At 42.8% G+C, this 24,809-nt stretch overlaps 1 protein-coding gene across 2 annotated transcripts; it reads right to left on the reverse strand.

Annotated features, from left to right (window-relative positions):
• Positions 1–744: 744 nt before the first annotated feature.
• LOC147210863 (neuronal membrane glycoprotein M6-b-like) lies at positions 745–20,133 on the reverse strand. Of its 2 annotated transcripts, XM_086117417.1 has the most exons (8): positions 19,946–20,133; positions 16,138–16,185; positions 7,115–7,301; positions 6,872–7,031; positions 5,935–6,103; positions 5,350–5,423; positions 5,195–5,260; positions 745–3,669 (listed from the first exon to the last, which is right to left on the reverse strand). In XM_086117417.1, exons 1-8 carry the CDS (start codon positions 20,013–20,015, stop codon positions 3,517–3,519), a joined length of 927 nt encoding a protein of 308 aa, XP_085973543.1. In that variant the 5' UTR covers positions 20,016–20,133; the 3' UTR covers positions 745–3,516. The 2 variants fall into 2 exon arrangements, with proteins under 2 accessions (XP_085973543.1, XP_085973535.1); XM_086117409.1 differs by lacking the exon at positions 16,138–16,185 and having other exon boundaries at positions 19,946–20,130.
• Positions 20,134–24,809: the final 4,676 nt, after the last annotated feature.

Consider the following 24,809-nt stretch of genomic DNA (forward strand, 5'->3'; position numbering starts at 1 on the left):
GAAATCACCGTGCATCAAAACAGTGCTTGATGCTCGTGAATATGGCAAGGGTAGATAGATATATCTATACAGTAATCCCTCGTTTATCGCGGTTAATGGGGACCAAAACCCACCCGCGATAAACGAAAATACGGGGTGTAGCGACCGATAAACATATACAGGTAAAATGTTTTTTTTTTAAGTCCGCGAGAAGCTGCAAAACAACAGCGAGTCACATAGAGCAACATATACAGTACTGTACTCCATGTATATGGAAAAAAAAATATGTTTGAAAAAATCCGCGATGCACTGAAGCCGCGATAAACGAACTGTGAAATAGCGAGGGATCTATCTATCTATCTATCTATACACAGAGAGAGAGAGATATTAACATTTAAAACAGGAGCTCCTATTTAAAAAGGCGTTTGGACTTTAGTTATCAGGAATGTTTTGATTGAGAATTAAATTCAACTCCTATCGATTGAAAATGCTTGTTTGTCCAGTTGAGCAGTTGGCAGGGAACTAGTCCAGGGTGTACACCAGTGTATGCATGACTGTATGTCTATGAATGTTTTTCGTCATAAAATTAAGAAAAACTACGTCAATATAATGTATGGATGTATATGGAAAGAAGTCATGCGAATTCATGTGAGTCAAATCCATGCACCGATTTAATGCAAGGGTGTGACTTAAAGTCAAATTTGTGTGAAACATTCATGAGAAAGAACATTAAAGACAAGACAAAAAAGAGGCAGGAGACAACGGTGACACGATAATAAAAATACCGGTTTTACTAGAGAAGGTTACAAAAATCATCACTGTATAGCAGTCATAAAACTATTTCCAACTTAAAATAAAAAGCATAAGGAAACACCTACATAGACTACATTGCCATCAAAGTACAATGGATATTTTTTTCTTTTTTATAAAAGGGGCAAAGGGTAGGGGTGCAGAGGAAGTGGGGAAAAACACCGCCTACCAAAGTTGTCATACAATTGACTACACGTCACCTGAAAAAACTGCAAAGACAGTCATGTCTCCTTCATGCAAATAACAAGGAAACAACAACACCCTGACATGAATTGTCTGATTGGAAATTGAAGTTTTCCTTTACATCCACCTGGCGGCAGAGGACGTATATTTATCAAACATAGCACACATGGCAATAAAGTCCTTTTTTTTTTCAATACAGAATAGACAGCTGCACACGTGGACAATACTGACATGCTTCATTTCATCAATTTGTATATTTCCTTATTTCTTTTTAGGGTTGACTAAGCATCACTCATCAATTTTACAGTAAAGTTGATGATTATGAAACAATGTATGAAAATTCCTGACTTGTTTTGTTCAGAGTGTAAACATCCAAAAACAGTCTGTGGTTCATCTGAGAGGCTTAAAGAAAGACAGAATAAAGAGAAGAAAAAAACCCACTCGTGCACTGACGAGTCTGCTCATTAAAAAAAAAAGGAAAAAGAAGATTGATAATCAATACAGAATAAGAAGAAAAACTCAGCTGCCTAAAACTCAAAACTGATGAATTCTTTCACATTTTTTTCAATGTTTAGATTCACAAGAACCTCAATCCATCGTGTCATGGCTGCACTGTATCCCTCACACAACAAAATTATTGAAGATGTAGTTTTACAACTGTAATATCAAGCGCGGATCTAGTAAACACACAAAGGGAACGTATATGTTTGGAAAGAAATAATAAATAGCATGGACAAAAAAACGGATTGCCTTGTCGTTGAGTTGATTTGAATCTTTTGGGTTGATAAAAGTATTTACAGCTGGGACTTTTTCTCAAAAGGAAGTCATTGTAAAATGTGTATCCTTTCAGTAAGTGCTTTAAATCGGTGATTCCCAACCAATGGGAATTATTCATTTTCACTCTAATGTCCTACAAATAATGTATCTCTTTTTTTTTTTCAATCTAGCGACACCAGCAACAAATAGAGACGGGCAGAATAATGAACTGCTTTTCCGCTAAATGGCAGGTCTTTAATTAACCAGTGCAGTCATTTTATTTTTTTTAAGGAATTTTTTTATTTGGTCGTGGGCTGTGGGGGTTTTTTTCTGGCAGATATGCCTTGGCTCAATAAAGATTGGGAAACGCCGCTTTAGACAGTTTGGAGATATTGGAATGGAAAAGATTTTGATACCTGAGGTGTCAAGGTTCCGTCAAGCTTTTGGGAAACGTTTACTTGCAAAGATGATCCATCTGGAGCGTAGGGAGCTCAGCTATACATCGAACGTCGCAAACAAAGTCAAATGCAACTACATGATTAATTTTCAAGTCAGAACACAATTTGGAGATCATGTTGGAGACAAACTTTGTCTCAGTGTTTGAGCAGAGCAAATGACTATTGAGACCAGAGGTGCCCATTACGTCAATCGCGATCAACCGGTAGCTCGCTGACTGGTCTCAAGTCCATCGCGAGGGGTGGGCGGGAATGGCTCGATCGCGGGTGGTTGGTTAATCGAAAAGTAGATCTTCGGTCAAAAACGTTTGGGCACCCCGATTTAGACCATTTGAAAGTAGCCATTATTGTTAAGTTGATCATTACAGTATCTCTGTAGTTGAATGATAGATTGTTTTGGTTCGGAGCATGAAACACACCACAAAAATCAATTTTTAAGTGACTACAACTGTTAGCTTTGGTCTGAATGATTGAGCATTAAAATCCTTGGTCAGTGCATTGAAGCGCAGGTAAGCGTTTCCCAAAATGCCGACTCATGTCTGCTAATACAGCCTTACAATGGCTTGATTTGCAAAGGGGACAGTCTATATTTTTTCTCGTTTGTACAATAACAATATTTCGAACATCAACAATAAAGAGTCATCAATGTAGAGAAGTAAAATGAAAAGCAAGAAAGAATGGCAAAAACACGAGAAGATCTTAAGAGTACCTGGCGTTTTCCAAAAGTATTAAAAAACAACAACATTCGCACACATTCACACAATATATTCATATATATGTGTATATAAAACATCAACAAAAAAAAGAAGAGAGGAAGTTGATTACTGTCTGGCTTCCACGTGGCAGGTGCTGACAGTAAACAATGTTTATTTCGGCCGTGCGTCGAGAGGATGTGCCGGCTGGGGGGGCGAGCAAGGAGATCAGTCGGGCCACTCAGACGAGACGCAACAGCCAGGAGATGCTTCGTAAAACCCATGGACTGTATGTGAGCTCAAGCCTGACAGGCGAGCTCTCCCATGCAGAAGCTTTTTTTGGGGCGGGGGGGGGGGGGGGGTGGGCGTTTGCTCTTCCTCCTGACCCTCAATCCTGTTCCCTTCTGGTGGGAAAACACGCCCACTCCACCCAACATGGCGGAAGGGAAGAGCAGAGAGACTCAGGAGATGGCGGGGTTCTTGACTCCAACTAGGGTGGGGTTTTTTGTTGTTGTTGTTATTCTATTTGATTTTTTTCATGAAGGAGCCTGATGGGTCCTACGGTGGGTGGGGTGGTGGTTTAAGGTGTGAGGGGTGGGGAGAGAAATGGGACGTGCTGGAGGAGGCAGGGTCGCTGATGCTTATGAGTAGGAGGACGAGTTCTGGCCCTCCTTGGAGCGTGCCTCTGCCTCCAGGTCTTGGTCATCCTTAGTCTTGATGTCCTGATAGTCGTGCGTGGAGACGACATTCTTCAGGTAGGCCCAGTTGGCTGACAAAATCATCAGGTAGTGAAGCTGAGGAAAGACAAGGAAACTCTTGGCATGGACCGTTTGCAGTGTTTGCAGGCGGTGGACGATTCCACATTTAAAAGCTGAATTTGGCGACCTACGTTGTTAGTTATTAGACTTTACAAGATCAGGATTTTTTTGTGCCGAGCACCAAGTTTGATAAAACGATCATCGATCTGATGTGGTTTTAGCTCTACACATTTGAATTCCGCTCAGAATTAGCATTAATTAATGGGGTTCTCAAACCTTTTGGGTCCGGTTACCACTTACAGCAGGGATGTCCAACAAAGGTTTGCAATTTTGTAATTATGGCTTCCCTCAGAAGGCCGTTATGACGGTGAAACAAAAGAAATGTTGAATCGTCTCATCGTATTTTAAATATGCACACACGACAAATTGATGGATTACTAGTTTTGAAATCACAAGTCTCAATCATTGGACCCCCCGCCCGCCGAACCCCCCCCCCCCCCCCCCTCCAAATCATAATCCGAACCCCAAATGAGCATAACTACCATGTGAAGACTGATCACAACTATCTACAAGTATTTAAAAGTAAAAGAAAAAAAAGCGGCTGTCGACTTCGATTCCAGCTATGAAACAAACAACACAAGTAGATTCATTTTCAATTTGTTTTGTGTATGAGTAGGCAATCATGAAGTCAATCATGCTGCACATTGCCAATGCAACTGCAAATATTTTACACAGGTGGTCTTGCTTCACCTGTGCAACTCAACATGGGAATCATGACAAGAGTGTCCCCATATCTAGGACTGCACTTTTCAAAATATTTAAACTGGTCAACAGCCATTTTTAATCAGAGATGGCTTTATGTGTCCCTAATTTTATTCTGGACCCACATTTAAAAAAATCTCGACTGTTTTTCTAGCACATCATGTATTTGAGATATTTTCTTTTTTTTGTTTTTGTTGTTTTCAAGTTTGACTTATAAAAAGCGAGCAGATTACAGATTTTACCATGCGATGTAATTTATAGCTGCGATGTTTCAGAGAAACAAAAATCACCTGTTGCTGAACCTAACTCTGATGTGCGACAGAAAAAACAAGGGCAGATTCGGAATTTGTGCAAAAAAAAACCCCTTCTCGTAAAGCATTCCTGCATCTCTGATTAAAGAAAAAAAAAGTAGAAATTTATTGATGAGAGGTTTACGAGGACCCCCGAGTTATGGTTCACGGAACCTGGTTTGAGAACAACTGAAATAGAGGCTGCAGAGATTTGCATCGTAGTCACAGATTGCCTGTGAAACTGGGTCAACACTGGCCAATTATATCCCTTATCCCAAAGAAGGTCTGTGTATGTTACATACATAGTCTCACTTTGAATGACGGGGAAACAAACGGGCCCTCATCCGATCTTAAAACAGAAACAGTGACCCTCTGCACACACATGCCCAGGGGTGGGCAGCTGGGGAGAATTTAATTCTGCGGCTTTACGCGCTGAGCGAGAGAGAGGCAGGGTTGCTATGGAAACAGATAATTGCACCATGCATATTAAGAGACCGAGAGGGGCTCACCAGTGCTATGACAGTCGCTCCAGCACCGGCAAACGCAACAATGTAGAGGTGGTAGGACAGGTAGAACTATAATCCAAAACATATTTCGGGTTAGTGGAAGAAAAAAAAAAAAAAGATCCAAACCAGAAGAAATGTCCTGCTTAACAACATCTCACCTCACTGGTGTTACAAATATCTCCCAGAGTAGCACCACAAGCTTTTCCTGGTGTTGCATTCCAGGGAATGATACCTGTGGGATCAAAACCTTGAATAAGGCAAAAATGGTTTCCTTTTCTTCGCTAATCCCCAAAATTATAACACAGATTAAAATCAAGTGCATGGGAATCCAGTTATGCAGCCAATGAAGAGCACGGCTGCCTGTGACTCCGATGTGATCTGTGTCCCACTTGGGAGGCGAGCCAGCTGTGCCTTACATGTGGGTCACATACAGTACACTGGGCCGTCAAACACACAGCGGGATGAAGAGAGAGTGGATTTGCAACCAAATCCAATAAGGATTTCTATAATCTCAATGTATTTTGCATAGCTATTAGAATTGAAAGGCAACTTAAGCAACTGGGTGTCACAGACAATAATGTTGTAGAGTAAAAATGAAATAAAATTTAATAAAGGACAAAGCTGGATTGAATATACCCTAATAACGATTTTCTTCCTTATATAGATTCATTTCTGGCTTCACAGTTGTGATTAAATTACCAGAGGTGATGTTATATGCACTAAATGGTGTTGGTGCCACCTACCATACTGCCTGACATCCACACAGATGGAGTCGGGCGAGGTGATGTTGGAGTCCGGGGACCTCATGGCGGCACAGGTGTTCCACATGTTGAAAAAGAGGAACACCGGGATGGCTGTGAAGCCAAAGATGGCAAGGAAGGCTAGGGCGAGGATGTAGGTCAGGAACATGAACTGAAAAGAGCAAAGAAATGAGGCTCCATGACTACTCTCGTTATCAGAGTTGAGGAGGTGGGTTGGGGAGGGGGCAGGGGGATAAAAAAAAGCTTACCCCTTAAAGGCCAGTGGCAGGTGCTCCATTTGCTACCTAGGCCTTCAGGTGGGGAACTATCTGACTTCATCCTACCTCTTAATATCACCACTATCATGCCCCAATTATAGAAACCATCAAAACGATGCAAAATTGCACACAACCGTGCCATATACATCAGCTGGAGCAATTCAGGATCAATAATTAATAAATGTATTCATGTGTGTAGATTGCTATAAGACGCGTTTTGCTAGTCCAACTTGGATTGCTCTCAGCCAGTCAGAGGGCAGAAAATGCTACTGTTATTGTGGTCCAGCTAGCCGGCTGTGTGAGGGACACCGCGGGACAATTTAGAGGGTTCCATTAACCTGCCACACATTTTTGGAAACGTGGGAGGAAACCAGAATACCCAGAGAAAACCCACTCTCTGGAATAATACATGACTACAATTTGGGTTGTAAATGTAGGTCGGTGCTTCTGACAGAATTGACAGTGAAGGCTTTGCTGGCCATGTTGGCTCACCACTGTTTAAGGCCAACAGTTTGAGCACAACTTGGACATCTGCAGCAATCAGCGTAATCAGACTAGAAAGGACAAACTGTGCCAGTTTTATCCCCAAGGGCTCAAGTGTGCACAAGTGTAGAACTATCCACACTTGGGAGTGTGTGATTGTGAGTGTGAGCGAGACATACAAAGGTGGTGATACAGCGTCCGCACACAGTGGTCTTGAAGTCACTCTGCAGCTCCTTCTTGATGGCGCTAGTGGTGTAGAAGCCCTCACCCAGCAGGATGATGGCGTAGACGAAGAAGAAGGAGGCAATGCCATAGATGATGTACTGAAAGATCTGAATGCTGGCCACATGGAAACACGAGAAAGGGTTTAAGTGGAGCAACGGTTAAACTTTCCGAAGTGCTGAGGAAGGTCCAGAACTTACACCATGGTGAGGTTGGCGTGGTCGCTGGTGATCCTGGAGAAGTGGTTCTCCAGCATGGTCAGGGTTCCGGTGAGCGCTACGTGGCCGCAGCCACAGAACAGGGCCACGCCGGAGAAGCAGAGGATGGTGGCCACCAGGGAAGCGTAGGGCACCCCGCCCAGACATTTGATGCAGCACTCAAAGCATCCTGCAGGAGGCAGCAGTGCAGGGTTATAACGGGTACCATTTCAAAAGCTTGATGAGCTTGAATGGGTGCAAATCGTCATGATTGTTTAAGTTTTGCTAAGATTTATATCAGGGGTGTCCAAAGTCGGTCCTCAAGGGCCGCTGTCCTGCCTGTTTTGCAGCTCTCCCAGGAGCAACACACTTGATTCAAATCATCAGGATCGTTCTAATGCTGCTTCAGAGCTCGCTGATGAGCTGATCATCAGAATGAGGTGTGCTGCAGGCGCACCTTCTCTTCGATGGTTTTACATCAATTCCAAGATTATACTCAAGTAAATATGTGTGGCAAGCTTGGTAGTAGAAAAGGGCGATTAATCGCAATCAAATACGGAAAACTGTGCGATTAATTGCTTGACAGCCCTAATAACAACACAATGGTAGCATTCAGCAATGAATTGCTTACTTTGCTACTCTTCCTTCACTTATAAAAAACATAACATTAAAAAAAAAGCAAATTTAAATGAAGAAAAAATTCTGAAGGAAAAAGGGGGGTCTTGTCAATGTGCATAAGAAAAATTTCAACAATGTTTTTTGTTTTAAAATAAAGGACAGGGTATTTAAGTTCTGTGGCAGTACTAGCCTTATAAATGCAAAAAGAAATCTACGTCAGGTAGATGCTCACGTGCGACTACAGTATTCAAGTATTGCGGGTTACTGCGGTATTGCACAGTGTAAATGTTCCAACACCGTTAGCGTAATGCTAAGACATCACGGGTAACACCATAGGTTAATCAAGACGATTGAACACACATGGTGCAGCAAAACACATAGACAAACAATTATCCTCTTGAAAAATGACTTATAATAGTGCAGTTTACAGAATCACTTTCAATCCTTGTGAAACTTATTTGTTTGATTCTGCATGGCTGTTTTATGCTATCCCGCGATGGCCAAGTTGCGCACATCAGGAATCCCAATAAATTAACCACGAGGCACTGTTTTCATCCTTTATTTATTTCATTCAGTTATTTATTATGTGTTTATAAAACAAAATATGATATAGCGCTATATTACTGGAGGCTGGAACAGATGAATCTTTTTTTTCCCCAGATGTTTAATGTTAACAGCCCCCCAGTGCACAACCATGCCACCTCTTTGCTCTTGTCTTGAAAGAAACATCTCCAAAAATACCCCCGCCCACCATTTCTTATGACCAGATGGCATGAATAAGTCATGTCCTGGTGCTAAATAAATGATTGTAAAGCAGAGGAGATCTTTTCTAGGGCAGCCACAAAGCAGCACTTGAGTGTTCTCCCTCTGAAATGCTGGGATGGACCTGTACGCTCCAGAATCATCACGCAGTTTTCCTCCGCATATGAACATCAACAGTCAAGAGAATCAAGAGCTACAGTGGAAGGTGGGGGGAGTCTTATATAACGAATTGTTAAAAATAGATTCTTTAGCAAAGCAGGAAGTTTGTCAGGCAGGAAAAATAGGATAAAAGACAGTGTCTTTTGTGCTGTGTTTCCATGGCGACCTGCTCTATTTGGCAACCTCAATGCATCGTTAGCTTTTTGCATGTTCGAGAGTTTGTTGAATTGAGGTATCCAAGGAAAACACCAATGAGCAGGGCTCAACCGATTAATCGACTGATTTTAGCTCTTTTGTAAAAGCCAAAGATCGCCACACCTTTTTTCAATTGGACTCTTTACAACTTAAGACCAAGATAAAAATTCTCATATTGCAGTTTTGCAAAGTTAAGTTTTGCCTGTAATTCAAATCTCGAGTGGTGGCAACCAAAAAACAAGTTATTTTATTCATTATATACATTTCAAATTCATATACACTTTGATCCTCTCCTCTTTCATCGATAACTGCTTCAGACAACAAAGTGTATGCAGAAAAGTGGTGAAGATTGCACGACTGTCTGTGTCCTATGTGTTGTGTTGTGTTATTTTTGTTATTTTGACTTCAAAATGGCGCCGCGAGAGTGGCTGCCTTTCCAGCAGCTCCTATATTTTGTTGTTCTACTTCTTCCTTTGCTGCTGTGAATTGGCAATTTCTCCATTGCGAGACTAATAAAGGTTTTCATATCTTATCTTATCTTATGATCCATGACAGATCATCCAGTGAGGGCACGAGATTCACTTTCACACTCAACACGAGCCCGAGCTAAAAGCCCCTGTCGGCTTTTATCACAGACCCCTATCAATTGACTCAGACAGCTAATGACAGCTCTTCCACAGAATGAATAATCCACACACACAGACTGGGTTCATCTCACTTGGAGATTGGTTTGCGGCACACACCAAATAAACATCTTGCAAAACCACAGCAAAGGCATGATTTTATTTTGAACCCAAAACCATCCTTTGAGAGTTTTCCATCGACCCGCCATTTTACACTCCCGTGGAACTGTGGTCATTATTGATGGCTTTAAAAGAGCAAATTGATTTTTGCCTTCACAGAGGGGAGGGAAGTTCATTGTAGTTTATCTGGCAAAACAATCCCGATTTGGATGTGCACAAGATTTGCCATATGTATTATTCATGGGGAAATAATGAAAAATGTCAAGAAGAAATTTACCCCAACCTTGCATGTTGGAATTTCGACTTTAAGCAGCTCTCCAATGCATCGTAAATGCTTGAGGTTTCAGTGTTTCTGTTTGTTCCATTTTTCAAAAGAGAGAAAATCGATTTTTTTATTTCTAGTCGAAGCGACAAAAAACTCCTCCCACATGGTATGAACACATTTAAATGTATTAAAATGTAACTTTCAAACACATTCTTCAACCACAATGTAGCATGGGATGACTGTATGTTGCAGATAAGTGATTCCCAATCACCGCCGTGGAACATTTGAGAGATAATTAATCTACGTTCACTGAAGTGGTCCTGAAATCTTATCACAAATAATGTAGTTTTGCCCATCCATCTGTGGCAGCGACATATCGTGACATGCAGAACAACTTCAGCTTTTTCAATAGAAGCAAGGCAAGCAAAGTAATTAACCTTTGCATCCACCCTGTGACATTTTAGTGTTGTGCCATGAAAAAAAATGAATATAAAGCATGCCTTGGCCCAATGAAAATTGACAAAAAGTGCAAGTAAAGTGTCTTTACTTAATGAGTACCCTTAAAGTACCCTTTAAGGCTCGAAATGAGTGGTTTCACATCGCAGTTTGCGAGGCCAAATTTGCATTTTGCACCACATCAAACACATTGAATAGCAAAGTTGAGAATCAACCGGTGAAGAAGAACCAATGAGACATTGCCAAAAAGCTCTGCTGGGCTGACGTCACCGACTGCAGTTAGTCGGAGGTCGAAGGAATCTCTGTTATGTACGCCGCAGTAGCTAGCTGGCGCAGAAGCTTCGGCTCGCTCCTAGTGCACCTAAACGTGTTGCAGAGTCACTCCTGATTCAGTAATCGTCACCTCCATGGTGACAAATAAACTACATTTCTGACAAGTATCATTGTCATGAGGACATGATGAAAAAAAGATGGAGAAGCTGCGTTAAATACCAAGCTAACCTAATCTTGACACGGCTAGCGGGTTTATCACCAGAAACCTGTGATTGGCTGGCACCCGCTTCACTGTATGATTTTAGCAGGAGCATTCATTTTGATGCTGTGGGTGCTCAGGAGAAAAAAAAGCAAAACGTGTAATTCGCTGCAAGATTAAGTCATAGAGTTAAGATGCTCCCCTTCAAAGTATGCTCCTCATGATGAAGATTCCACGTTGCATAACGGGCGAAGAGGTTTGTTGCATAATAGATCCAAATCCCATTAATGATAATGAAGAAGTGGGCTGATGGGATGGTGGAGGGAAAAATGCTGGATTGGCTAAACTGAAACCCCTCAGCCAGAAACAGGCTGGATCCCGGGGGAGGTTATTGGGGGTCGACGCATTGGTCACCGCGGGGGTTGCACACTGACACACCATCCTTCATTTAAGGTCCAATCTTATCTGGGAGTCTTACACCACAGTCAGAATATTAAGAGCACTTTGGGATAATCCTTCTTCGAGGTAGCCTAATCACCACTTAATTCAAGACCACTTGGAGTCTATAATAGAAACCCCATGAAAGCAAATCTAAACTTTTTCATTCTGCTGAGATGCTTTGTCTCTAAAGGCTTCACAGCAACAACTCCCAGGCTTCTTTTGAACACAGTCACGCTATCCTGGTCTGCCCGTGGAAGTGGTTTTAAAAGCCCGCTAATAGGAAACAGACAGGCCAGAGTGGTCGAGCCTAATGGAAATCAATGGACTATTCATTAGAAGTGAATTGAGGTGACACTCTGAGGTCAAACCATTGGTCCTGTGTTACACCTCGCTGCATCCTGCCACCTCTCTGTTCGCCCTGCCCCTGCCCCCTCCGCGTGAAATATGACCAGTAGCCCACGCTGCACTAAGAGTGCCTCGCTGGCTGAGACAATATGTTACTATGTCGGTGTCAACGTGCTGCGTCGTATTTTACCTCAGTGCTCTCGGTAGCATCAAGGAGAGGGCCGGTCTTGAGAAGTTATTCTAAATTAGAACCCAGATTGCTGTGATGATGAGCGGGACGGAGGCAAAGGATAACGAAAGAATCAAGAGGAAAGGATGCGAGTAAGATATTCTCGTGGAAGAAATAAAAGTGAAAACATGGAAATTTGATGTGGAAATTTTATAACACAGAGTGACCAAAATGATTAGGGTGTGTCACTATTGTACAATATTGCTAAAACCTGTTTGAAAATCACACACACACACACACACACACACACGCGTGTAATCTAGAATTCAAAATTGAGAAACTCAATGCACTTTTTGCACAATGAAAATTGGAAACAGCAGAAAACAAAATGAATATGTTTTAAGTGGAACTTTTTGCAAGAAAGTATTACGACACCAGTTGTGTTTAAAACTTCAGTTCGCTTCAAAGGTTCTACACTGTATGTGTTTCCCCATTATGTTTTAGCATGAGCAATGAAATGGCAGAATAAAGGCATAAGAGCTGTCTTTGCCTTACAACCGGGAATTGTCCTGCCATTATGCTTAGTTTTGACAATAAACTAACTTAGAGTGGTGTTTAAACAGCTTGAAGCTTCTCTTTTGATGAATTGTTCACTTGACTTTAATGAGGAACATGTATTAAATGGATGGAAGAATGTTTTAGCAGCAAATTTGCCTCGGTGTATAATTTTGGTGGATGATCACGGAGATGAATCAAATTGATTTTATGTGTTCTTTGAACGTCGAGCACCTCTTTGCCTTAGGGCTGCCAAGTATCATGTCAGCCACCCAGTTCAGTGGTAAGGTCGAACCTCTTTTCAACGTACCCCGTTTAAAACGTTTCCACCCCTATAACGTTGGCATTTCAAAGTCCCAATTTCACGTAATTTATTTTCCATTTGCCGATTGTGCGTACAACGAACACCTTTATAACGTAAACTTCATTATAAGGACCAGAGTTTTCCCGCAAAACAGTGAAAGGAAGCTAACTGCCGTGACCTTGCTGATGAACAAAATGTGCAGCGCTGGATTCCCCTCAGTTGCTTAGCAACACTACTGATCGATTCCTACATTGTTGTACTTCCGGAGGCGCAGTCCTGAGCACATGGTCTGAAAACAAGTCTGGTAAATGGAAGCAAATTTCTCTGTCTGTGAAGGCTGAAATCTCAGCCGAGACTACGAAATGGCAACGTCGACGATTTTGACAATCATCTGGAATGGCAACAAAATCATGGCAGAATTCGAAGTCAACAGACTGAAAGATGATCGTAAACGGCTTCGGGACGCGGCACATCCTGAACTCTAGAAGGCACTTTTCACTTGCTGACTGCATGTTTTCAGAGATGAAGTAGGAACGCTAGAGTTGTTTCTTTCATGCCTTATAAAAATCATCTTTCCTTCTTACTGTATACACGTATTTGTAATAGATGTGTTTATACTGTTTTACAGGTTCGTGTTTTTACATCAATAAATGGTCATACTGCATTATACATCGTAGTTGGCAGCCATTTTATTGGACATGGTTACAACAAACTACCGTTGTCACATACAGACTCGTTATGTCCCTCGAGGTACCGTGTAACGAGGTTGAACTGTGTACAGTATTGCGGTTGGTAACCGCTGTTGTTGCGCTCTCTCTCTCTCCGTCATTCTTTTTCTTGCTCTTTCTGTATCTGTCACTTACTCACTCACTCAATCATACTCACACGCAGCGATTCAATGAGTGATGTAGCCGCAATCCAAACCAAAGAGAAAAAAAAAGTCATTTTCAAAGAGTGCACCAATTATCTGGGGTTTGAAACTTCCAGCTCTTAGAATAAGTGCAATGGTGATAGCTAGTAAGGGTTCAGAGGTGGTTTGAACAGTCATCTCGTTGAAACATTCAAGGAGCTTTTTATATGGCTTGATAGGGATGCAGCACCGCATGCAAACGCGAGGCATCGGCACTCGTGTCTTTTGTCTTTTCGTCCTGTGTTCAGAAATCATGCCGTCGGGTAGGCTCAAGCAGAGTGGACGATATAAGCTTTAGTCTTCCACCAAAATTCAAAATGGCCCCTCTGGCCACAAGTTGTGCTGCGCCAACCAAGCGAATGGCTCAGCAATTACGCAACAAACTTGCCGCTCTCTCTGCAATGTTGAAGAAGTCAGTGGCCGCCTTGTGATGCGATTAGGGAAATTCACTTTGCAGCGTTCTTTGAGGATTGCCGAATATTGACTGAGATAGATGAATTTCCGTGGACATGGCTAATTGATGACAAATACTAATCGCCATCGGTCACCACTGAGGAGGAGATTCAAAATCTGTGGGTGATGGGAGGAGGGCCAGAGCAGGCTGACGTCACTTGAGAACAAGGCCTGCTGTGCCAACCTGTCATGCTGCTATTCATATCACACTGCAGACTGGCACCAAGCTGTGCCCAATATTACTGCTGTCCATTATGTGCAAATTTGAAGGCAGACTCAAATATGGCCGCAAAGCTCGTTTCCTGAGCAAGCATGTCCTTCTAAATACGACCACGCGGCAGATGAGTGGGGTGAATGTGAACACAATGTTGTGCCACGCGCTGTATGCGTGTAAAAATAGAGCTTTTTCCCTTTTCAACCACTCCTGGTCATTGGCACGTAAACAAATGAAAGCACAACACTCACACACAGACGCACACATATCCAGATGGAGGCTGACGGCATGCTTTGGGCAAATGACTTCAAATGAGGAACTCACGAGCCCCTCCTTCGCTGTGTGATGGCTTTCACGTGCTTCCATGACCTCACATGTAGCTCCAGGCTCAGAGGAGGATACAGTAGGTGAAGGTTGCTCGTGTGTGTGGGTGTGCGCATGTGTGCTGGATAGAGACGTGCTTTATGGTGCAGTATACAATTGTAAATACACTGTGACTGATTTGGACGCTTGCCATTTTTAATGTAGGCCATACAGCATCGATTTGAATTCATTGTCAAGAAGCAAAATTTTGCATTTCAATCTATGGTTTGGATTTTGACATTGTCGTGTGGTCACTTTATTTAGGCTAAACTATTTTGTTGACGGTTCATTGGTCGTGTTTGGTTCAAAGTACTTACATATTGATCCTGCTTGTGCTGTTTATCATCCACTCATTGGAAAAAAACCCCCAGAGAAACTCAAAACAAAGAAAGTGATGTGATGAAAATGTATTCTTTTCTCAGCCCCTCACATATCGGTCAAGCCTCCCCTCCCAAACCCTCGGAGAGAATACATCCTGGTGCCATCCCTGGAGCAAAGGGACCTCAGCTAGCATTGTCTTGTTTCCAGGGCTCATTCAATCTTAGTATTGCTAGTACTGCTAGTTTACTTAGACAACCTGTAAGTGAGATGAGATGAGATGAGATGAGATAACCTTTATTTGTCCCACAATGGGGCAATTTGCAGGGGGGCAAGGGGGGGGGGGTGTAGAAAAGAAAAAAAAAGAAAAAAGTAGTCATTGATATTAATGTTGGCATGCAGTCTGACTGACATTATAATGACAACGCACTTTGATCATACACTTGGGGGATTGGTGAAGTGAGGCTACATCCAAATCTTGCTTGCAAACTTTCCCGATTAATATCGTTTGTTGCCTTATTGACCCGCTAACATCAGGACCAGCTAACTTCTTCTGTTCTTCAATGATCTCCCCTCATCTTATCCATGAGTTGGTTCTCAGCTAACATAAATCCTTCATCAAAATCAATGACCTTTAGACATGAATTGTGTGATTCAAACCAAAGGTCACCAAACCACCACTGTGGATGACCCCTCCAGGCCCCTGCAAAGGAGCCAGACTCTGGAATTTGCCTCCCAGAACTTTGAGGTTGAAGAGTAATTCTAATATGTTTGGCAGGGACCAAAAAAATGGTTAAAGGGGAAGTCAAGCCAAAAAATGTCTTCACAATATGTTCTATGCGTTCTATACTGATGCTCAGCTTGCACCGTCACATGACGGAACTCAGAAAACAGGTGTTGAGAACTGGCATTCCTGCCGCAACACTTAAAATCAAGGCATGTGGTTTGTCCAGTGCTTTGTGATGTGCATATCAGTCTAACAAATGAATAAAAAGATAACAGATATATGTTTTGAAAAAAAAAGGCTGTTTAATAGAGAAGTACAGATTTCTCTTAAGTGCAGATTCTTAAGTATAATGAATTACAAAAGCCCAAATAATTTTTGACTGTCAATTAAATTCAGTCTGGTTATAAAAATAGTTTACATGTATCTTCACACAAAGTAGTTTGTCTCGTTTGTTAACTCTGGCTCTTATGCATTCAAAGGTATTCCCCTCGCTTTGCTGATTTGAACATGTTAACAAAAATTGATGAATTGGCTTTTCTTTACACTTTATACTTTACCTGCAAGTGTTTCTTCAGAGTAGATGGGGAATTTTTGTGGTTTCCAGGCTAACGAAAGACACAACACAAATGTCACAAATCATTTGTGGAGCTGACAAACATTTTGCCACAAATCATTCGTGGATGAAGAGGAGGATGAAGGGTTGAAGAGGATTCCATCATTATCAGCAACACAAACCAAATGTCAGCCCCAGCATCTGACAGATGGCCATCAAACCATAGTTGACCTTTTCAATCAAAGACCTTTTTCCCTGTTCTGGCAGTCAGAAAGTTAATCTCATCTTTTTCTTGATGGTGACAGTGGTTGCATGAATTCTCAGATTGCTGATCCTTTTCTTTACACAATCTTTTTTTTGAAAAAAAACAAGACTTTCTTCACCTCCCTTTGCAGCATTTTGCACCCCTCCAGACAATGATGTCATCTCCACCACATCTGAGCATCGAAAGTGAGGGCAGCGAGGAGGCGCTGCTTTACGTAACACGCTAGGAAGGTGCAGCTTGACAGGGGCTTCAAGGAGGTTTTTGCTTTATCTCATCAAACACAAAGCTTTCAAACTGAACGTCAGAGAGAGGAAGCGGACCATCCTCAGAGGATCTTCAAACCTCTGAGGATGGTTAAACCTCTCATGCTTGTAGGAAGCAACCAAACAAAATGATTGGGTGAGCTGAAACCTACGCTTGGATCTTGGAGGAAAAATGGGAACACTTTTAGGGCCGCAAGCATGTTGCACTGAAACAAAATGTTTAAAAAAGTAGATGTTTAGACTGCTTAAAAAATGTTCCTGGATCCAGATGATTTTGTTTCATGCAACCACTTGATGAAATTAAATTGTGTAAATTCAACAAAAACTTTTTTCAGTGTGGGGCGGCCCCTGTGAAGCCTGCCCTGATAGGTTAGATATCTGTCAGTACCCCTCCATCCTCTCCCATCTACACTGAAGAAAAAGGTTGTTGGATTCCAGATAATTTTTTTAACTAGATGTATAGTCAAAAAATAATAATAATAATATTTACCTGGATCCAGATTACGTAACTTGACGAAACAAAATTGAGTGAATTCAACACACCATTTTTTCCAGCGTGGCAGCCAACGTAATGTTCTCCATGTTTTTCATTTGTGATATGTGTCATCGGGAAAACAACAATATTTCCCCATTGCGGGACAAATAAAGGATATCTTAATATTGCTCGCTTGTTAAAAGTTTTTCATTTCGAAAAATAGCTCTGTAGTGTAAAATGTAAAACCATTATTCCAAAAAAATAATACAAGATCATGTGAGGAAATAAACAGGTTTTATGAAGTGTAATCAATAGGTAACCTGTGTTGAATGTCTGCTTTTAAGGGGCTTGGCCTAGTAGGTGACATCAGGAGTTCTGACTGCACTGCTTCCAATGTGAACATCTTCTCCATGCTCCTTGCGAGTGTGTTCATTTTGTATTGTTTGACCGTAGCGTTATTCTATTCATTACACCTGTATATCGGTGATCTTCTGTCAAATATCAAAATCGTATCGGCCTCATAAAATCCACATTGGTCAGGCCCGAGAGTTAACAATCTGCGCCTCCATGGTTTGATCCTGAGCCGTATACCTTAACACCATGCCATGCAACTTACAAAATGAATTTGAGCCAAAGCGGCTGGCACCCGGCAACACAAGCTTCTTATTCGAGCACTCTCGTCGTTTGGCCCCTCACTGTAAATCTTCAGCATCTTATTGGATGCGATAAGCTCATGGTCACATTCCAGATGTCAAAAGGCGCGCACACAAATGATTACACAAATACGCCGCCCTGCAATCTATTTCAGTCAACCAGTGCCGGTAGATTCACTTGTGCAGCATCACACCTGGAGCTACTTGAGGATCACTCGCCTTAACTGGCGATTAAAGGATTCACAGGGTTAACTACTGATTGTGAACATGGCCATCCTGGTCCTCCACTATCCTCGGAGTGGGAAGCAGGGTCTTCAAACGGGCTCGCCCAGCTGATGTTGCCCGATGGGTTCCCAGTAGAGCCGCATGTGTAGCGGCACGCCTCGGGAGGGAGTGATGTAATCGCTTCTTAAACCATCAGAGTAGAGGGACATCTCCAATTTACATCAGCATCACTGGGAAGAGACACAGTGACTGCCCAAGAGTTCATGCTTGTGTCTCAGGCATGCAAATTGCAAAAATTGTGGTTATTGCCTGGCAGTCAAATTTGAAAGGTCACCTTTTAACGCAACAGAACAAAAATGATCATACAAACAGTGCTCGCAGAAAAGTGGTGAAGATTGCATGACTGTCTGTGTCCTATGTGTTGTGTTATTTTTGTTATTTTGACTTCAAAATGGCGCCGCGTGAGTGGCTGCCTTTCCAGCAGCTCCTATATTTTGTTGTTCTACTTCTTCCTTTCATAACTTTGCTGCTGTGAATCGGGAATTTCTCCATTGCGAGACTAATAAAGGTTTTCTTATCTTTCTTATCTTCCCCACCACTGTGAGAAATTAACCACTTACCCTCACTTATGATTTATTAATGCAAAATTATGTGTGTTTATTTATCCATCAATGCGATTTTCTGGCAACTGGTTCAGGGTGTCCCCTGCCTACTGCCCGAAAACAGCTGGGATAGGCTCCACCACCCTCGCGACCCTTGTGAGGATAAAGTGGATCGGAAAATGGATGAATGGATGGATTTATTGATCAATCTATCCTAGGGACATGTAGTGACAGGCAAACTTATTTACACTACATGGCCAAAGTTCAACTGAACAGACCTGAATTTAACACCAAGTGAATTTGAGGTCTAGCTTCAGAAATGCTGAGTGAAAAAAAAATGAATGAAAAGAAACGAATGTCCTGACGTGTGGGCAGGAAGACCCGCAGTTGCCGATGCACTCAGCCGTTTATTCGACAGGAGAAAGAGTCAAACACACAAATACAAAATGAGAACACTTGCAAGGAGCTGGTGTAGGCCACAACGAACACCCAGATGCTCACACGTAAACGAACCAAGCAAGGCTAGGCCACGCACCTGAAAGGCACACCCCCAACACACAAATACCACCGTATTGAAAGTAATTTAATTACACTTTGTACAGTCAGATTACCTCTCCACGTTCTCTTTAAGATTTCGTTGTGTTTGTGCATAATCTGCACATGAAAGTGTGATGGAAGATAAAAAAGCACTCTGCACTGTGACACACGTTCGCCAGTCACACAAAGAGGGAAAAGCAGCAACAATTTGACGTCATTTAGATTCAATTCACCCCCCCCCCCACACACACACACACGCACACAAACGCAGTGTGATTCAGCTTCACGCCCTTTTAGGAAGCTTTTACGTGGAGCCTGGATAGTGATGCTCCTGTGTGTGATGTCCTCTGACCGTGCCTCTGCGTCAAGTGCGCGAACCTTTCTGCAGCTTCCTTGCTGGCAGATCGAGGCTGCCAGACGAAGAAGCAAAAACCCTAAAACGATGCTTTCCTCACAACACTGAGCTCCCGATCGACGCACATGATGATGATGGTGATGATGAGGAGGTCTCAGGTAAAAACGTGAGTCGTGCAAGCGCACGGGCTGAGCGCTTTAAATACTACCGTGTAAGTCAGAAGGATATCTTCCATTTAAGGCGCGCAGTAACACCAAATCTGCACCACGGGCTAGGTGGTGCTTTGTTTCCCTTGGGAAGGTAGAATAATAGCACCGCTATTGTTTGAAGCGGTAAGCCAAGCCGGTGAAACAGAATTCAGGTTGGCGCAAACTGCTCCAAAAAAAAATAAAAATAAAATGAACGAGGCGCAAACGGCAACAGGAAATGAAGCCTACCTTTGCTTTCCTGCCCTTCATCTTGAGTCTCCTCCGCGTTGGAGTCCATGGCCGGCTTTGTTCCATCCATTATTATGGAGCTTTAGGGTCTCCTATAGTGGCACTGGGGGGCTTAGAGTAAAAGGATGGTTGGTGGATCGTGGAATGGGGACTTGATGCTCGCGCGTCTCTCTCTCTCTCTCTCTCTCTCTCTCTCTCTCTCTCTCTCTCTCTCTCTCTCTCTCTCTCTCTCTGTCCTGAGCCCCCCGCCCTACCTCTATCCCTCCCCCCAGTGCTTCTGAACGCTTGCGCACAACCTCTCGCTCTTTCGCTATACTTTGCACGTGCGAATGCCAGTTTAGGTGGACTGCTCGTGCCAAATTGTAGTCTCTTCAAGATTTCTTCACCTTTCATTCAATGCAGTCTTTATTGCGGGGGGGGGGGGGGGGGGTTATCTGCACAACGTGATGGCCAAATGTGCAAGAGCTGTAAATATTTGCAGCCATCTACACAAGTGCACACTCACTCACACGAACACACGCGGAGCATAGCTGCCCCCTCTCCATCTGGTGAGATGAGACAGAAAATCAGGGAGGGAAGTGAGACAAGTAAATCTTGTGCTTTCAGCGGAGTTTAAATTGGGGCATAGAAGAGCTTTGGTTAAACTGTGATGAACTGATGTCACGATTGAACAATCAGATCATCCTGTGGTAAACCCTTAACTCAAGAGGACCAACTTTGGTTACCTCAAAGAATGCTGATATGGAGGGTGGTCCGTAATTCCATAATTCGCCCCATTTTCCAATAATAATAAAGGTATTCTTAAACAATGGGACGCCATATGTCCTGAATCCTCTTAAGGCTTTAGTTCAGTCCCTCACGTGGCCCCGTTTCAGGCAAAACAGTCCAGGGACCCCCCCCCCCCCCCCCATCTCAACCCCCAATAATTATCCTGTACCTCAAAACATCGACAAGTATCAGACACCACAATGGCTCACATGACAACATGACATTTAGTGTGTGCATGTAGCCACTGGGCTGAAACCAACACCCACTGTGCGCCACATGTGGCCAAGTCAAAGAGGGTCATTGCTCACAATGAGGGTTTGACGTGTGAGCGACCCTGAAACCGGATCTGCATGCATAAACAAAGAACTGTTTATCTTCTCGCACTGAGTGTCTTGTAAGCAAGCGCTCAAATGTTTACGCGCTTTTATTAGGGACCGGGGCCTCATTGCAATCTCAGAATGTGTTTTATCAGCAGGCCTCAATGGATTCTATTTCCTCAATGTAAATTATAATTATATCTGCTTGTAATCTCCTGTGATTACTACATTATGCAATACAGTAAATATAGAACAAGGTGAGATAACTCAGATGCAGGCAATGGCAGATCCTGAGTTTGAGGGATGAATTTCGTCTCACATTATTTTCCTATTATCCTCAAACGGGCCGCTCAGATGAAGATCAGATACATTTCTTCCTGTCTTTGGTTTCTGTCAACCAGTTTACAGAAACACAAAATGCTCCAATTAAGGGTGGTATCGTCACAAAAAGGAGTCACGCTATTTTGTTTAATGAGGACTACAGTATATTATGGAAGAGTGATGATGTTGAAGTGGTGGCGGGGGTGGGGGGGGGGGTTCATAAACTGACGCACAGTCATAGCTGCAAAGCGGTCTTCAATTGCTCACAGCAAATGCACGGCAGCCTACATCATTCTCAAGGAGCAACCTTAAAGTTTATCAATCAAACTCTATTTATATCGCACTTTTCATACATAAAAATGCAACTCAAAGTGCTGTACAGTTCAAACATTTCAAACTTATAATATAAAAAGAGGAACACCCCCCCCCCCCTCCCACTCAAAATACACAAATACTGTATATATCCCTACAAGCATGCCTATGCTCACACACTCACACAAAACTTGCACACAAACCTGATCCTGAAATTAAGGAAGACATGGTAAGGCACAGAGAAACCATATATGAGGAAAAAAAGCCTCCAAAGAGAGCGGAGCCACGCTGAGGGACAAGAAACATACCTCCCAGCGTGGAGGCCCCCGATGAGGAAATACTGGCTTTTAAAAATAAAATATGATAAATAAATGTAAAAGGCTGAAATGAAAATAATGATAAAAATAAGTTATTCAAAAGCCAAGCTAAAGAGATATACCTTAAACCTCCTCTTAAAAACGTCAGAAGTCTCTGCAGACCTGATGTTCTCTGGCAGGCTATTCCATCGCGGGGGACCAAAATGGCTGAATGCAGCCTCACCGTGTGTTTTGGTCCTCACCCTGGGAATAATTAAAAGGCCAGTGCCAGAGGACTGCAGGATCCACAACGGTTGATATGATAAAAGCAGGTCAGATAAATAAGATCCTCCAAGACTGTGAAGACATTTAAAAACGAATGAAAGCACTTTACATTCAATCCTAATGCACACAGTGAGCCAATGCAGTGATTTTATCTGTTATCAACACAATTGGCGTGCGCCAATGTCATGCACTGACCCCATTGGGTCTATTTATGCTTCAATCACCCTGATTTTAACACAAGTGAGGGGAGATGTCTCAATTGGCCTGGAGTCGGTTGTGTTCCATCCCACAACGGTGCACAATGACACAAAGGCCCGCTAAAACCCTATTCTACCTGTGCAAAATGTACCAGATGAAAGAAACCCCCACCAATGTGTGCAGTTAAACTGCACTTTGTGCTCGACTTGTGCAGAGCATGAAAATAGGGCCCATAATGTTCAATGCTCGAGATCACAGGTGTCAAACTCAAGGTCCCCGGGCCAGATCTGACCCTCCACATCATTTTTTTTTTTGTGTCCCGTGAAAGCAAATCAAACATGTCAGCTTCGATTGCTAAGATCTGTACCAACATTTCAACTTCTCAAATGCAATAAATAAGAGAGCTATTGTAAGCATTTTCTTGTTGCGAAACTCCTCATTACAATAATTTAAACAATACTGTAGTTAAATGAACCATTACTTTAGACTTCTTTATATGGTTTCACAGCCATAATGGCTCTCCAAGGGAAACGGTAACTATAATGTGGCCCACGACAAAAATGAGTTTGACAACCCTGCTGTAGATGGACTAACAGAAATGAGCGTAAATATTACAGCAACTTTAAACCTTCTAATAACTGTGATTTCAACAGACAAGGAGCAGTAACACATAAAAAGAGCATACAATACTCACAGGCATACGTCTCTGCTCTGTGGGAACGACTACTACTGGAATTCTCTGCCTTCTCCCACCACTGCTATATCCAGCATGTTAAGTCACAGCATAGTACTACAATTAAAGCACACAACTCTTAAAAAAAAAACCATGAACCTTAAAAAATGGTTGCTTAAAAACCTGCAATATCGTGGGGAACATTGTACATTATGTATGAGGATTGAAAAATGCTATTTGAATATTTGACATGGATTCCGAAAGCGTTCACGTGAAGACTGCACTTGCATCAACTTTGGGACACCCCTGCAACGCTCCATTTCAAGTGATTGTCGGCTGACTGGCTGTCAGCCCACATTTAGCGGGGCACAGAAATGAGAACCTTTCAAAGCAACGAGCAGCTCTGTCTTTGGGTTCACGGGAAGGACGCAGACGGAAACCAGGACACCTGTTTCCAGAATCCATACCCCCTCAAATTGTCGCTCGCAGCCGATTCCGCAACAGTCTGTGGTCTCATCTCATCGGGCCGTCTGAGCTCCGGAATATGTGCTCTGCTGTTGCCATGGAGACAGTCCACACCGCCAGTGATCTGCAGTGGTTGGACTCTCCAAGCGATGCTGTGTCAGTTGTGAGGGGCGTGATTCCGCCAGGAGACGGAAAGCAAATTAAAAAAACGGGAGAGATGAAGAGAGGCTGCGTTAAAGAAATATCAGCAACGCTCTTTCTTCTGTTTTGGCGTCCCAGAGGGGCACGGAGACACTGACAAGGGAACCGGTGCATTGTCAAGCTTTGCACAGTGAACTGTGAATGTGGGACGTGAACGTGATAGCGAGCCGTCCGCTGTGAACAGCTTGCTGCGTGTTGACATCAAGCGTCCAAATGACCTTTTGAATTGTCTTCCGACACAACAATTAAGGCCATTTTGCATCTCTTCTGACTGGGAAGCTTCACACACTCAACCCAAAGGTTGCGCACTGCGATTTTCTTTCTGCATTGTGCACCCTTCAAGATGTTTGTGTTTGTTTTGTATGTGAAAAATTGCAATATGGAAATTCAGTTGTTGATGCAAATATGACACACATACACAATTACTGCGTCTATGTGTGCCCTGCAATTAATTGGCTGGCAACCGGTTCTGTCACGTTCGTGGTGGTGGACCCCAAAAAAGCAGGCGAGAGAGTGGACCAGTGTGCACCCGACGAATTGTATTTTAAACAAAGAGAAAAACTAAATCGAGAACTCAGGCATGAATAAAGCAAAAATCCAAAGTAACAAACCAAAACCATGACTGAAGCAAAAAAAAAAAATAACTGTGACGCAGCATGAGCGAGAACACGATCGAGAACAAGAGCGAAACATGAACGAGACATGAACAAAGCATAAGCTAGAAAACAAACATGAAACCGAAACGCGTCAGGAGCAAACATACAATGACCCGACGCTGAGTGGTCGTGCCGGGAGTCCCTTTATAGCAATAATCACATAATGACCAAAAGGTGTGCAGCTGCAGGAGAAGCCCTACAGCGCCACCTATTGGTCGCAAACAGAAACATGACAAGTTCAGGGTGCACCCTGCCTACTGCCCGAAGACAGCTGGGATAGGCTCCAGCATGCCCACGACCCTTGTGAGGATAAGCGGATTAGAAAATGGATGGATGGACTTCTGTGTGTGTGTGTGTGTGTGTGTGTGTGTG

Source organism: Hippocampus guttulatus, chromosome 1 (genome assembly GCF_054856545.1).
Source record: "Hippocampus guttulatus isolate MCC_2025c chromosome 1, RoL_Hgut_1.0, whole genome shotgun sequence".
Lineage (NCBI taxonomy): Eukaryota > Metazoa > Chordata > Actinopteri > Syngnathiformes > Syngnathidae > Hippocampus > Hippocampus guttulatus.